The following is a 14,524-nucleotide window of genomic DNA, read 5'->3' on the forward strand; positions in this document are numbered from 1 at the left end:
GGACAGAGGCCCTCATTAGAGGATCAAAATTTTGCACTGCATGGCATGTTGAGAATCTGCGTTATGTAGAAACTTATGAATAAAATGTCCGCCTAATACAGCACAGTGCAGCGAGAATTTTTTGTATAGAATTATTGAGATTCAAACTTAAAGAAAAAGTCAATTTTTATAGCTTGATTTCTATTCAATACGGAATTAGATGAATATATTTTCTATAAAATATGGTTAAAATTCATCAGGGCTTTTATTTTAATATTAACAAATATATAGAATATAAGCAGCAAAACAACTTTTTACACATAATACAATCGTAGGTACAAGTTTTCAGAATATACTCGAAATTCTACACACTTTTTTGTGGAATCCATTTGGAGCAGTGAATTGACATATCGGTATTAACTTCCAGTGTCAGCTAAAGAGACGTTGGTCTCTTACTCAAGCTGATCCGAAGATCTTGAAGACCCAGTTGTGACAGCGAACCTTTCCAAGGAAATGGTTAGTCTTATTCTCTCTTTAATATTTAGACTACGGCGTCTGAGGGGCACAGCCACTTTCGACTGCCTCCCATGGTAGTGCCAGCCCCATTCATATACGAAATGGTATTCCCTCACTACATCAAGACTTCAGATAGTCTAGATTTGTAGGACCGCGCAAGTGAATATTAACCCTCTTTCAAAAGGAAGGGTAGAACCCATCGCCAGAGCAATAAATTACTAGGAATTTCGTTATATGCGCGCTCGAAAGAAAGTGCATATGTTTCAACACTACTTTGTTAATGAATTAGTACAAATCATATTAATATGCTTCTTTCAAAAGTAATAAAAATACCCATATATTGTATGTTTTTTAAATGCTGTTCATATGATGATAATCGACCGTTTCATAAACACAAACAAAAATAAGTCAAAACTGTCCCTCCGAGCAGTTAACGAAATCGCTGCTGCCTGGTGTATGCAAATAATTGGACGCAGTGCACCTTTTAATCATATACCGGTCTTCCAAAACCACCCAAATCAAACAAAATCGCTCAAAGTTGGTAACAATTAATTTAGTAATACATATATATATCGAAACAGACTATTGTAGAAGTGTATTGCTTTTCTCCGAGCACGTGGAGAAACTGATGGAGAAATGATGTTCTCGGAACGGTCATTTTGTTTCTCGTCGTTCATTTTGTTTCTCGTCGCCGTTTGTCGTATGTCAGCTGAAGGTCTGCCGTCTGCAGTGTGTGGTCGTGATCGATCATCTACGGTGATCAACCGTCTAGGTTTCTCTCGTCTGTCGCTCTGCAGTCTGCCTCGTAATGTCTAATTATCTGCCGCTGTCAGTCATTTTGTACCGTATGTTGGGAGGTCTCCTGCGAATCGCAACCATACAGCTATAATTAAACCAACGGTGTTTTTTCTGTCGCCCGATGGCGTATTGTTTGCGTTACTAATTGTTAAGCTTATCTTTAAATGCGTCTTCTTGTCAAGAGTTTTTTAGATTGGCCTCTAGATATACCAATAATAAAAAAACATATTAAATCAAATGCGACTATTTATATATTGCAGTAGTATTTTTTTTTAATTTCGTGAAAATTCCAAGCGTGTCTACTTACACAATACAGTGGTGTCTTGATTTATGAGTTTAATTCATACCATGATGGAGCTCGTAACTTAAATTACTCGTATGTTAAATCTTTTTTCCTCATTAAAATGAATAGAAATTCTATTAATATATTTTAACGAAGAAAATTTAAATGGATAAATGGCAAATACATACTACCTAAATTGATGATAAAGTTTTTGTAAGAAGACGTAGTGTTTCGAGACATTGCTCGTATATCGAGTTATATTAAAATAAATGCACATGTTTAAAAATAATTTAAAGTCAAGTTACTCGTAAGTCGAGGTTCCACTGTACTGCATTAAAAAGAGCTCATTAATATATATCCATTTTTTTAATATCTCATTGAATTGTAGTAATATGTGAGTAAATGAAAATTTGTACTATGTATATATAAACATGAATACACACACATACTTTACGTAAGAAGTCAATAATGTTTGATCGTAAAAGCAAACACCCTTAGAGCAAAAAATTCAATAGGCACCGGTAGAGTTATTTTACCGCGTCGCGTAAAAAATGACGCCACCTCCTCTCCCGCCGAACCTAAGGGCTAAATAATGTCGGAAGGGCGGGAAGAAGGGCTAATAAATGGCGGGGCAAAAAAGGGGCGATTAAAATTTCGCTCGTTTTTGCGCTAGACGTCATTCCTGTTCCATTACGTGATTAATCTGTTCAATAAGGGCCTTTTCAAAACTAATATCGCAGAACACAATTTCGCGATTTTTCTCAGCTTCGCCCTCCTTCCTACACTCGTCTCGCTTTCGGTAAGTCGGGTCACAATTTATAACAAATCGATGTCGTTATTGTTAATTTATGGAGATGCCACCCAGCTTATACTCGTCGGGTCGTTCGATAGTGCTTTTTTAATTTAGTTAAGCGGACACCAAAGAGTAAGAAGAGTAATAAAATCCTGTATGTAAAATTCATAATTTTAAATTTGAATCACTATACAGACGATGCATAATTAATGCCAAACTATGAACTAAGTTCATGTTTGGGTCCTTATTAAAATGTAAGTTAAGTAATATTTTAATTATTTGTAGCCTCAAACAAAAATACATACATATGTTGTACAAGAATAAGTCAACTGAAACCTTGAAAGTTGTATTATAATTATTTTGCGACCGTTCGCCAAATGAGATTATGACGTTTTTCGGAACCACAATGAAACAGATAAACACAAAGTGATATTTGAATATGTAGTTTAAATAATAAATACAGGTACATACATACATATTTTTATGTTAACAATGAAAAACATCAAGATTATTTTATTTTTAAAAATAATAGAGCCTAATATGTTTTACTGATATCATGTAGCTTTATCTTTCACCTCAACGAAAAAATATAATTTTTTTCCATTCACTTTGTATTAGTTTGTTTTCGTTTTAAAATTTTTCTTTCTTCGTTTCAGAAATAATTGAAAAAATGAGCCAAATAAATATAATATTAATTTAATGTAGAATTTTACTCAATCGCTTAGAATGCAGATTTGTAAAGGCGAAGATCACAACTTTGACGAATTTTTTTTATTTTTTGAAATTTGTTTTGTGCCTCGGGGTGGATATCATTGCAATAAAAACAATACAAGTTAAACATGTCGTTGAATCAGTCTCGGATTACAATATCCGGGGGCGCAGACTCTCGGTAACGCGCTATTTACGGACCGTTGTCAGCGGGGTACTACTGGTTTTGTCGTTCTAAAGAGGCCTCGAAGGCGCAAATTTACGAGGATGTCTTAAATGAGATGGAATCTTCAATGTGGGCGGCAAGCCAAGTACAAGGATATGGCGAATGCTGGACTACTGCGGTACTGAGAGTTTAACGAAACTCTAGCGTCAGGCTCGACGTCAGCCAAGATCAACTGACCAACGTAGATCAGAACTGTTGCCTATACCTGGCGCCTGGTGAAAGAAAGTGGAATTTATCGGAAACACTCATAAACGTGTGATAAGCAAACAATTTATGTACATGTTTATAAAGGTCATATCATGCTTTCTTATCAAATTGGTTCCAAGAAATGTCTTGTTTGGCGAGCGGTCACTTTCCTGATTTGTTATAAACCATTGTTTTAAGATATGTGTAAGATTTGTACAAAGTATACTGACTCTTTACAGAATCAGCTTAGAGTTTCTGTCCAATCCCGAACATCATGTTGTGTGACGTATACCCATACTTTTAAAATAAGTTGATACCACTCTTTATTGCGTTTGCGATGGGTAAGATTATTATTATTTGGGCTACACTGTTATTTTAGCATTTTAAATAAAATACAAATATAACACAAATTATAAATGAAGTCCAATAAGATTTAGATTCGAACCATTAATTGCACCAAGCCCCGCGACTATAAATTTTAATCAATGGACAGTCTCCATAAAGTACTCCCCCCCTTCTGCCGCAATCCACGAAACCATAAAGCGCATCCATAAATCAGGTTGGGATCAGATACATGTAAATGACGTGTGTAATAAGCTATTACAATTTGAGTGCACAAATTTAGTGGCCATATAAATACGCGACATAAACTTTGGTGCTTGATTGAACGATAAAAAAGTTTTTATATTAATGTTTAAGTACCCATAAGGTATATTATGTAAGCGTGCAAATGAAAAGTGTCTCAATAAAATGAGAATTAATTACTGTTCAATAAATTTAATTTAATTCCTTGTGAGCTGCCTACATCTGTATATAAAATGTTTTAGTATTTGAATGAATAGAATTAGGAAATAATTATAAGTTTTAACGATTATAACTAGATGGTCCACTGCGAATTTTTACCATTAAGTCGTACGGTCAATAAGGAATATCACCCTGCAGTTTTACGCTGTCGCATGAGACAATCCGAATAAAACGACCAGAATTGTGGGTAAACAATCTTCGGATTTTACACAATCCATGCACCGGCTCACACTTCTCTACAAATTCGAGAATATTTGGCCAAAATCCACAAAAGTCACTTACTCATTTAAATTATATTGTATATTATTATAATAAACTCAAATTAAACATGATATAAAACAACCCTTCCAAGTACCGACTACACCCAATTCTGATTAACTTCGGTCATTCGCTACACTAATAAAACGCTAATGCTTAGTTTATATATTTTAATGCACACTAGAAATAAAATGTTACTTAATTTATGCATTTATTTAATGTTCAATTATTATTATTGTAATGCATAAACAATTAGTTTTATGGAACAAAGTATTTTTTATAAATTATTCTTATTTCAAAGGACCAATTACAGATGATTTAAATAGTAATAAAATAAATGTGATTTTTTTTATTTTTTACATTTATAAGTAAAAACAAGTGTTTGCTTACATAAATTGTAGCAGTCTTACGATTCACCACGAAATGCATATCTTTTTCAGGAGAAACGGCACGTAGTTTTGGTCCAAATTCCTTTTTTGTTTGCATACATTTGCTCAGAAGCATTTTATTAACATCTGTAAGTTTAAAAAATAAATATGTGATATTAGTGAAAATTTAGAGAATTTTAGCGTTAGATGAATAAGAATCTCTAAATGCATTCTTTCAATGGTTTGAAACTGTGTCTTGTCATGGAAAAAATTAACGCTTTTATGCAGACCCAAGTACAACATTGTATCAATCTTCTTCCATAATGCATGACGTCCCTTTATTTTTGTTCTTCTATCAATGAATAGACACCTGTTATTTGTTACAGTATTAAGTTTAGTATTCTTCTTATAAAAGCTGAAACTATTAATAACAAATGTTCTCATTGACACTATTATATGACAAAATTTAGAATCTGACCTTTTATCGTCGTCGATTAGTCAAAAATTTGAATCGTCATATATCTTCTTATATATTATTGTTCTAAACCGCTTCCAGACGCGCCCGCTTTAAAATTTAACATTATGTTTAATTTGCTACTCAGTAAATCGCATCGCTCTGTATGAACGGTTTATAATAATAAACGTTAACAATCTAAATATTATATATTTAAATTATAATTAATAATAATAAAAATTGAGTTCGCTCGTTTAATTTGTGAATTCTTTTGTTTTTAATTAGAGGCTCTGACTGTCGACCAATGAAAAACCAGCATTTAAATATAAAACAAGATGGCCGACAGCAATGTTACAATAATTTTCATTTATTTTACACGTGCGTTGTTCGATTTGACTGTTCGAATTGCAAATTAATCAGGTACATTTTAACTATTAAAATTAAATATATGCATAATACGTGTAAGGATTATAAGTTTACAGTGATTAAACTATATAAACAATTATGGAACAATCTGTGGTGAAATCGGCAAATTTTAAGTTTCGTCGTGGGTTCCGAGACCGAAAAGTGAGTGTTTTGATTTATAATATATAAAAATTATCATTGCTTTGCGATTTAGCACACATATTTGTTAGATTTGACAGAATATAATTATTAGAATTGTAAATAAACCAGGTTAAATCGTTAACATTATATATAATACGTATGATATAAAATTAACGTCGATCAAACCATATAAATCAGGCGTGTATGATGAGATATAAGTGACAAGAGTGAGTGAGAGATAAGGGCTGCATTCTGCACGCCCTTATCTCTCAGCAAAAGGGAAAGTATCTCACTGTACGCGCCTGATATGTTATTAAAACGTATTTTTTTAAATATTTATATTTAGGGATACTATTTTTCACAGCGATCGCATGACAATGTTTGTGATGCAGACGGTTATTAAGCTGAAGAAGGTTGGTTCCATTTCTTATTGCTTGCTCACGGCTTCTGAAAAATAATTATAAACAATAATTAAAATCCGAACACAATGTCACAGAGAGAACTGACAATGATATGACACAATAATTCGGCGAGAATGCAAATATTTGAATTTTTAAATTAATTTTATAATTATCCTAAAACGTCAGTCATGGTTTCGTTTTTTGTGCCTGATAATATTTGGGGTAGTAAATGAGTTGTTGTATACACCTAGGTATATTAACAAAATAAATTAAGACCATTATCAAAATATAAAAAAAATTCACCTTGATCGTTCCGTTCCAAAGGACGACTAGCAATATATCAGCCAATTGCCAGCTTATAAACGTTTAATTTCTTGAATGTGATCTAATATACGAGATTTTACAATGATTATACATATGTGATTGTATACCTGGAATAATCGATAGCCTAAATATCTAAGAGTGGGTTATTTTTAGTTCCGATGTGGCAAAATATGTATCAATATTTTAGTTTTTAATCAATTTTTGTTCTGTGCAATCATTTTTCTTATGGAACAGCTAAATTCAGGATATTCAGTTACATCAAACTAATGCAGTATGTTATTTATAAATAGAAAATACTTGCTGTCAGTGACTTCAACTTGAAATTATTCACTTTTTATTTATATATACCAATTCTACGTTGTCGTCATATTAGTCATCAAATTGTTCTATCATTGCTTCTGGAAAAAATAAAAACAATAATACCTTTATCAAGAGTTAAACATTGAACACATTACAACTACTAATATAATCCATAAATAAAATCTAAACCGAAATTTTTTTGAATGGAAGTTACTATAGAAGTTAAAGTATATATGTTGGCATATCTTATTTAACAATACAACACATTTTAATTGTTTGCCATACGTAAATGTTATTAGATCTTTCATTGCTTTTGAAAATATAGTGGATAATCGCGTAAAATGTAACTTTTTGTTTAAAATTTTCATTTCTACTACCATGTTAATCAAACTATTGAAATATGTTTAATTAACTTTGGTATGTACTTTAATTGCCAAATCACTGCTGTTCGTCTTATAATATTTTATACTAATAAGTCAATAATAATTTTGTTAGAATAACCGTGACATATTATCCATATAACCAAATACTTACTGGCACTTAAAGTTTTGTTTATACCGTAAGTAATTCCAATGCTACATCATTTCGTATTATCTTTAATTAACACTGTAAAAAAATGCACTGTGATTATAACATATTTCACTGTTTATTTAATTACACTTAGCCACGCGCGACGTGCGTTTGACAGATAAGAGTTGTCATATGAAAGCAAGTTTTATATTTAGGGGAATCCAGGTTTTGGCGCGTTTGAGAATCGCGTAAATGTAATATATACTTAGTACATACGAGGATTGAAAGTTGATGTTGATTATACCATATTAATGATTAAAGGACGTATTTTTTATTTGTATTATTTGGGGAACTTATCTTTCATGACAAAATTATTTTAAACCAAGCGGTTATGCAGTTAAGAAATTTAGTTCCATTTCCACATAAGTAATCGTATCGCAAAAACTATACACGGTAAGAGAGTATTATACGTGCAATTATCAGCAAAAATCTTTAACCTTTTAACCAAAAATAAATAACAGTTTATAGAGGATAATCAATTTGTAACTTTTATTCATAGTGAATATTGACTTTTTATATTTTAACACATATTAGCTAATATGAAAGTAATCATACATTTGTATTTCTTTTAATGAAGACTTTCAATTAGTACGTTTACCTATAATTTTCAAAGAATTTCTTTCCTAATGGTAAATCCTAGAATATAAAATTTTGTTAACATAGCCGCAGTATATTTTATATAAAATCAAATGCTTATAAAGCACTTATTATAGTAAAAGTTTTATTTCTATTGCATATGTATGCCAAGTGTTTCAATATTTTGCTTATCTTGAACTAATACTGTGTAAGAGATATCTACTGTAATTAGAATTTTGTTCACAGTTTATTTAATTCAATTCAGCAAAGCGCGAACGCATCCAATGACGCAGCGTAGCGGCTTAGAACGAATTTAAAGTTAAAATGTCAAAAAAATATAATCAAATTGTGATGCACTCCATTCGAGAATAATTTTCAGCAATTTGATGACCAAACCGCTGACCGCCAACGCGGGGTCACCAATCTTGGTCACCCGCGCGCAAACACGTTGATGTAACTAAACCTCAGAACGGGGATCGAAACACCAATTCGAATGCAAACTTTCCGGGGTAAATTATTATTTATCGGGCTCTTTTGACATAATGCCCAATTTGGAAGTGGTCGGTACAAATCGCAAAAGTTAACGTGTAAATATACTTGGTCTAACAAAATAATTACTGTGTCCTACGATCTCTTTCTTTTAAGCAATTATTTAATCTCATTCATTTGAAACAGTTTTGGATACTTCTGGGTAATTAGGCGTAGTGAAGTGGCTTTTAATATTAAACATGGAGTGTAAAGACATTCGTTATCCCTAATGATCTTTGTCTAAAAGTTAAGAAAAATATAATTTTAGGGACTTACCCTAAAATTATATTTTTTTAACTTTTAGACTGCGGGCCGCATACGGCTCACAGTAATTTTTTTGCGACCCAAACAATTTCAAGTCAATTCTATTTTTTCACCCTTGCACTATACGCAAATCATTCCTAACTTATGTATACAAAAACTATAGCCGCATAATTCCATTATATTTAATGTCTTCTCTCTCTCTCTCTCTCTTTTAGACTTTCTTTTTTTATTATCTCTCTCTCTCTCTCTCTCTCGCACACGCGTTGTTGTTCGATAGATCGTTTCAAAACAAGTATTGTTCAGAGTATTCATAATATCTTGATGAAAAAGGGATTGATTGCTTCTTATTGTCAGGCCGCTTTCTTAGCCCATCGACTCGCGAGTTTGCACGTTGACTTACCGGACACCACATGCTTAGAAATTAAATAATTAGACTATTGACATCTGTTGTGTAATTAAAAAATGAATATATAAATATTATGACAGGGAATAATATATTATAAATATGGTTGTCAGCTGAACTATTTTTTAATTTATAAAATTTTGGCAACGGGAGGTGACGGGTGGCAATTAAACACAGATTGAGCCGCTGCATTAGTGCTTTTATTTAAGTATATAAGTTTACATGGCAAAAGAATAATCAATAGAATGTAAAATTATTTTATACTCTTCCATTTTATGTCAGCCACCATCGCACGTACGTACACATACCGTCGCGAGTTTCAATCAGCACGTCAATCACACGTTAAAAAGAAAGTGCCTATGCGCCCAATATTTTACGAAAATGTACGATCTCTCCCGAACCAGTACTACCAGTAAACGAACTGTGTCCATTTGCGCATTGGTGTGCAGCACGTACGATTACGCTGTGTCGTTCACATTTGAATTCAAAGCAGTCAATATGGTTTATTTCAATTAAATTTTCAATTTTTCAAATAAATAAATTTTAGTCTTGGATCATATTATCAACTAATTTTATTTTTTCATTTGTGGGGTATCCTATTCTTGAAACTCGCGTTAAAATCTGTGTCCAAAAGTGATTCTTCATCAATGAGGATAAACTAGACAACAGTGGGATCACACCCCGTTACGACTAGAAAAAATGATTCCCCTATAAATAACACACAAGGATGCTCCGGTGCATTGAATGAATATTTCTTTGTTATGAAGCGGTCACGGGAAACAATATATCACCAGAAGACTAATAGCAGCAAAAAGCCACTGCATTCGCATTACACAATTTGACCTCGGAGATGTCGCTTTCTAATAGCGTATACTTGTCGCGTATATTGTCTAGAAAAAATAATATCTGGAAGAGATGCCAAGTATCAAGAAGAGAATAATAATTTAATAGATAATTTGGTCGAACCTTTATTTATTTTTAATGTTCTTAATATAAAAATAAATGTTTTTGATACAAAAATGTATTTTTTTGGCTCAAATAAAACAAAATCTTATATTTTTGCCCCATACCAGTGATCAAGTTTGACAGGCTTGTTGTAAATAATATGTATACAATTTTAAGAAACGCATCGAGATTGCTCTAAAAGCATTTATAAATCCAGTTTTGAAAGCAAAAACCTATAAGTATTTGTTTAAAATATTACAAATTATTTAAAAATTACAGCAAAAATACCATTAAAAAATAAAGTAAATATTTACATTCGTCCTTTGCTCTTTATATGTATGAATATATGTAAGTGTGCGTACAGTGGAGCTATAGCATACATCACGTTATAGATCGTTGCCGATTACATCTGTTACACATTCCGGCGTAATTTATTGTTAATTTTAATGGAGTTCTACCACCATCGCCGCCCTCAATACCCCCATACACCCCTTACCTTGACTACGTCCCCACGAGGAACTACATTTCAGCTCTTATCGCTTATGATATTAGATTCGTGCTCCCCGTGGCCATTATTAGAGAAGAGTAATTTGCCGTCTCTACGTGATCTAATTAACTATTAGAATTCGAGTATCACATGCATACATTACGAACGCGTCGAATAGTTTACTAATGCTAACTTATTTTTCATTGTTCCAGGTCTGCTGCGCTTGCAGAACATCTATCAGACGCTCAGGCCAGGCAACGGCTCGTTCCAAGTGGAATCAGTGAAGAGGATTGTCAACGCCACGGACGCCATTGACTTTCTCAGGTCGCTGGAAGAGCTAGATAGGTGGGGGCACAAGTACGTGGTGCTGGATTGTCCCACGGATATGGCCAAGGACGTTGTCATTGGACACGTGAGGGACGTGGCGCTGGGGAAAAGGACGTATCACTATCTGCTGAGTGGATTGGTAAGTACTAAATTAATTTCATCTATTGTTATTTCAGATTTATCATTTTAATACTCTTATATTAACAATAACAGGGATTTAATTATGCTTTCAAATCATAAAAATGACAGCTTGGTTTGTGTTAAAGAGTTTCAACCGTTTAAGAAAAAAAGTTTCTTTGGTAAAATGTGACACAACCAGGGGAAACTTTTTACCAGCTTAAGTCACAAGGTACACGCTATAAACCAGAACATATTAAAATACGGATTTATGCACAAGTGGGGAGGTTTATTTAAAAAAAAATATTTTTTTAAAAGTGTTGCTACGTTATACAAAAGTGAATAAAAAATAAAATATTTCAATGCCAAAATATTTCAATTACAAGCGGGTTAATAATTCGAGTACGAGTGATCGATATATAATTTTTAATATTTAAGCCATGAAGCGAACATACGCATCTGAAGTCGAAAAACGAAAAAAAACCGGAAGGAAATATAGCAAATCTCGTTTAATTAAGCAAAAACTTTGAGTGCGTATTTTTTCAAAAATAAATATCGAACATTGTATAAAAATAACAAAGAAATCGAAAAACAACCGGCAGAATGCGAACAAATAAAATCAAAAGCAACCAATAGAAGAGATTGGATTTTCCTCAAGAATCACTTAATGGCCAGAGGTTAAATCTGATAAAATGTTGAAGAATTTTTTATTTATAAACTGTGCAATATTGGAGCTTAAACGTCACTGAAAGAAGAACGTAAAGACGGAAATAAGACTACTACTTCAGAAACAGTTCAATGAATAATTTTTATTGTTAACGATATTAAAGAATGGTTTACGGTACTAAAGAATTTCGCGAATGATTAATTTTTTCAGAAACTAGTGAATGTGTTTATTGTTATGCGTGTTAATTTTATCGCGTGGTAATACTAAATTTATGACGGGGTATAACGACTGGAAAAATTTAAGTCGCGCGTTAAAGGAACATGAGTATTCAAAGATAACTTTTCCTCAAAGTTAACTTTAAAAAAAATATTATTATCAGCTGGGCGCGTTGATTATAAATTGGTCCAACAAATTTATATGGAGCGAATATATAGGAGAAATGTTTTAACAAAAATCGTAGCCACGGCAAAATTATTAGCTAGTTTGGGTTTGGCATTTCCGGGACATGACGAAGGTATGGACTCTCATAGAATTGGTAATTCTATGACATATATAAAATGGGTAGCTCACCTTGATGAATTCCTTACAAATCATTTAAAATAATATAATAATATCGACTCTGTGTATGTGAATTATTTATCACACGCAATTTTTTGCAAATTCATTATCCTATTCTGATGAAATTCCCTCTAATTGCAAATTTTCTGGAGAGTTCGGTTAGGTAGAGATTCGTTGTGACGGACAGGCCGTAAGACTAATTCGAGGTTTGCTTCTTTGTCAAGCAGAAGTAGCAATCATTGATGGGATCCTTCAGCTCCCTCCAAGCCATCGGAACCGTAAACAACATACAGTCCGTCCAAGATATGAACGCTCATTGCTACAATATTGGTGAGAGAATATAATAGGGTGACCATGTAAAATTTAACGTTCAATTAATTTTTCCTATTTTAATTTAATTTGTTGAAGATAATCTAAAATATCACTTTCTTACTTATTTTATTTATTTATATACATATTTAACTCAAAAACATGATAGCAGTTTTGTAATCACTCTCCAGGTTCAAAATCTGTTTAATATAATATTTTTTTAAAATAGCAATAGAATATTACAGGAATTTTTCTGTTAATTACAAAATAACACAACATGATAATAATTTATAATAAAAATATAACATATTATAATTTTTAATTCAATTTCCAACGTATGGTCAACCTACCCTTAAAACAGCCATGATTTAGTATTGGTAACGTTCTCTTATCGGTGTAAACAAATTCCAGGAAAACTGTAAATGTATGCATGCATGCGTACACGCACCCTTGTTTCCAACACGACGATGATGAGCGTTAACATCTTAGACGGACTATACATAGCTTTGTGTGAACCTCGTAGCCAACTCATGAGAGTTCTTCTACATCGTACATAGCTCATGTGCGGAGCTTGTGTCTATTTCTGGTCGCCCATGTGGCACTTGAAATAAAGATCTTTTGCCTTTTTCTCCAAAACCAGAATTATTTTTATTTGAGAAGCTGATGTAAATTCACCGCACGTATAACAAAAGATAACTTTTTACATTTTTTCCCACTGTTTACTAACAAAAAAACATACAAACGCGTGCTTAGCTAAAGAGAGGTGATAGGGGTAACTGTAATTTGTGTCAAGCGTTAAATTGTCGGAATCGGTATTGCTTCCCGAAAAAAATAAGTTACACACATTTCACAAAAATTGAAATCCCATAAAAAATGTTTTGATACCCATTTAAAGGCTTACTAGTCAGAATTTGAAACAATACGAAGACCCTAAACTCTATGAGGTAATACGTTCTTTAACATCCCTTGTAAGCTAATAAAAATTGTCAATGTCGAACGTCAGACACAGTGTACGGATTCAATCTGATATCTTCTAAGGATTAGGATGCCAGCACAGTCTAAGACAAGGTAAAACCTTAGCATGTCTCCTATTCAATATCGTCATGTAAAAAGGTACAGGTACCTTATATAAATCGATCCAATTACTTGCATATGCGGGTGATATCACATAGTAGTATGTCACATACAGCACTAAAATAAGCTTTCGATGGATATACCAAACATTAATGTATAATATATAGTTTGATTAACTGTCTATAAACTTTAAAGCAGGCTGTACTTAATCATCTTTAGGGTACATTGTTGCTCATGAAGCAGGATTACATAAATGTAAAGATTACAATACTGTATCTTTAATCTAAATTTTAAAGACGTTTTTATGACAGCCAATAACCATAACTGATGGACTTTAGTAAGTAAAGTTTTAGTGTTAAACAGATTTAAAATTATATTTCAAGAGCTCGATTTGTCCGCAAATCAATGAGAGCATTTTTATCTAATGAAATTGATTCATAATCAATTTTTCTAAATTAATTATAATATATATATATTTAGTATTAATATAGAATCGTATTTCTTCGAGCTTGTGATTTAAATTTATAAAAACATATGTATATTTGAACTGACCTTACATTTATGTAATCACTAGGCATTTAAATATTAGCTGTATCACTATACAATATAAGTATACATATGTATTAAGGTGAGGGTACTTCAACGTGACGCTCTGCACATGTAGCATTATTGTGGTGTTCATTGATAACGAACCAAATTGATGGTTTTCAATTAACGAGGCTTGACTGGCATTTTGACGAATGGCAGAGACTCGA

General features: G+C 32.5%; 1 protein-coding gene and 1 long non-coding RNA gene across 5 annotated transcripts in view; one reads left to right on the forward strand and one right to left on the reverse strand.

Annotated features, from left to right (window-relative positions):
- LOC148234077 (glutamate receptor 1-like) overlaps window positions 1-14,524 on the forward strand; it is a 393,208-nt gene that overhangs the window by 297,913 nt on the left and 80,771 nt on the right. For all 4 annotated transcript variants that reach the window (XM_088187823.1, XM_088187822.1, XM_088187824.1 and 1 more), the window contains one exon: window positions 10,930-11,183. In XM_088187823.1, coding sequence (XP_088043949.1) covers window positions 10,930-11,183 — 254 coding nt within the window. The remainder of the gene's footprint in view (window positions 1-10,929; window positions 11,184-14,524) is intronic.
- LOC148234081 (uncharacterized) lies at window positions 468-6,890 on the reverse strand. The gene is made up of 3 exons (XR_015809999.1): window positions 6,624-6,890; window positions 4,942-6,366; window positions 468-1,357 (listed from the first exon to the last, which is right to left on the reverse strand). It is a non-coding gene; the product is annotated as an uncharacterized LOC148234081 (long non-coding RNA).

Source organism: Plectrocnemia conspersa, unplaced genomic scaffold (assembly GCF_051122295.1).
Source record: "Plectrocnemia conspersa isolate PC_06_02 unplaced genomic scaffold, ASM5112229v1 ptg000006l, whole genome shotgun sequence".
NCBI classification, from domain to species: Eukaryota; Metazoa; Arthropoda; class Insecta; order Trichoptera; family Polycentropodidae; genus Plectrocnemia; species Plectrocnemia conspersa.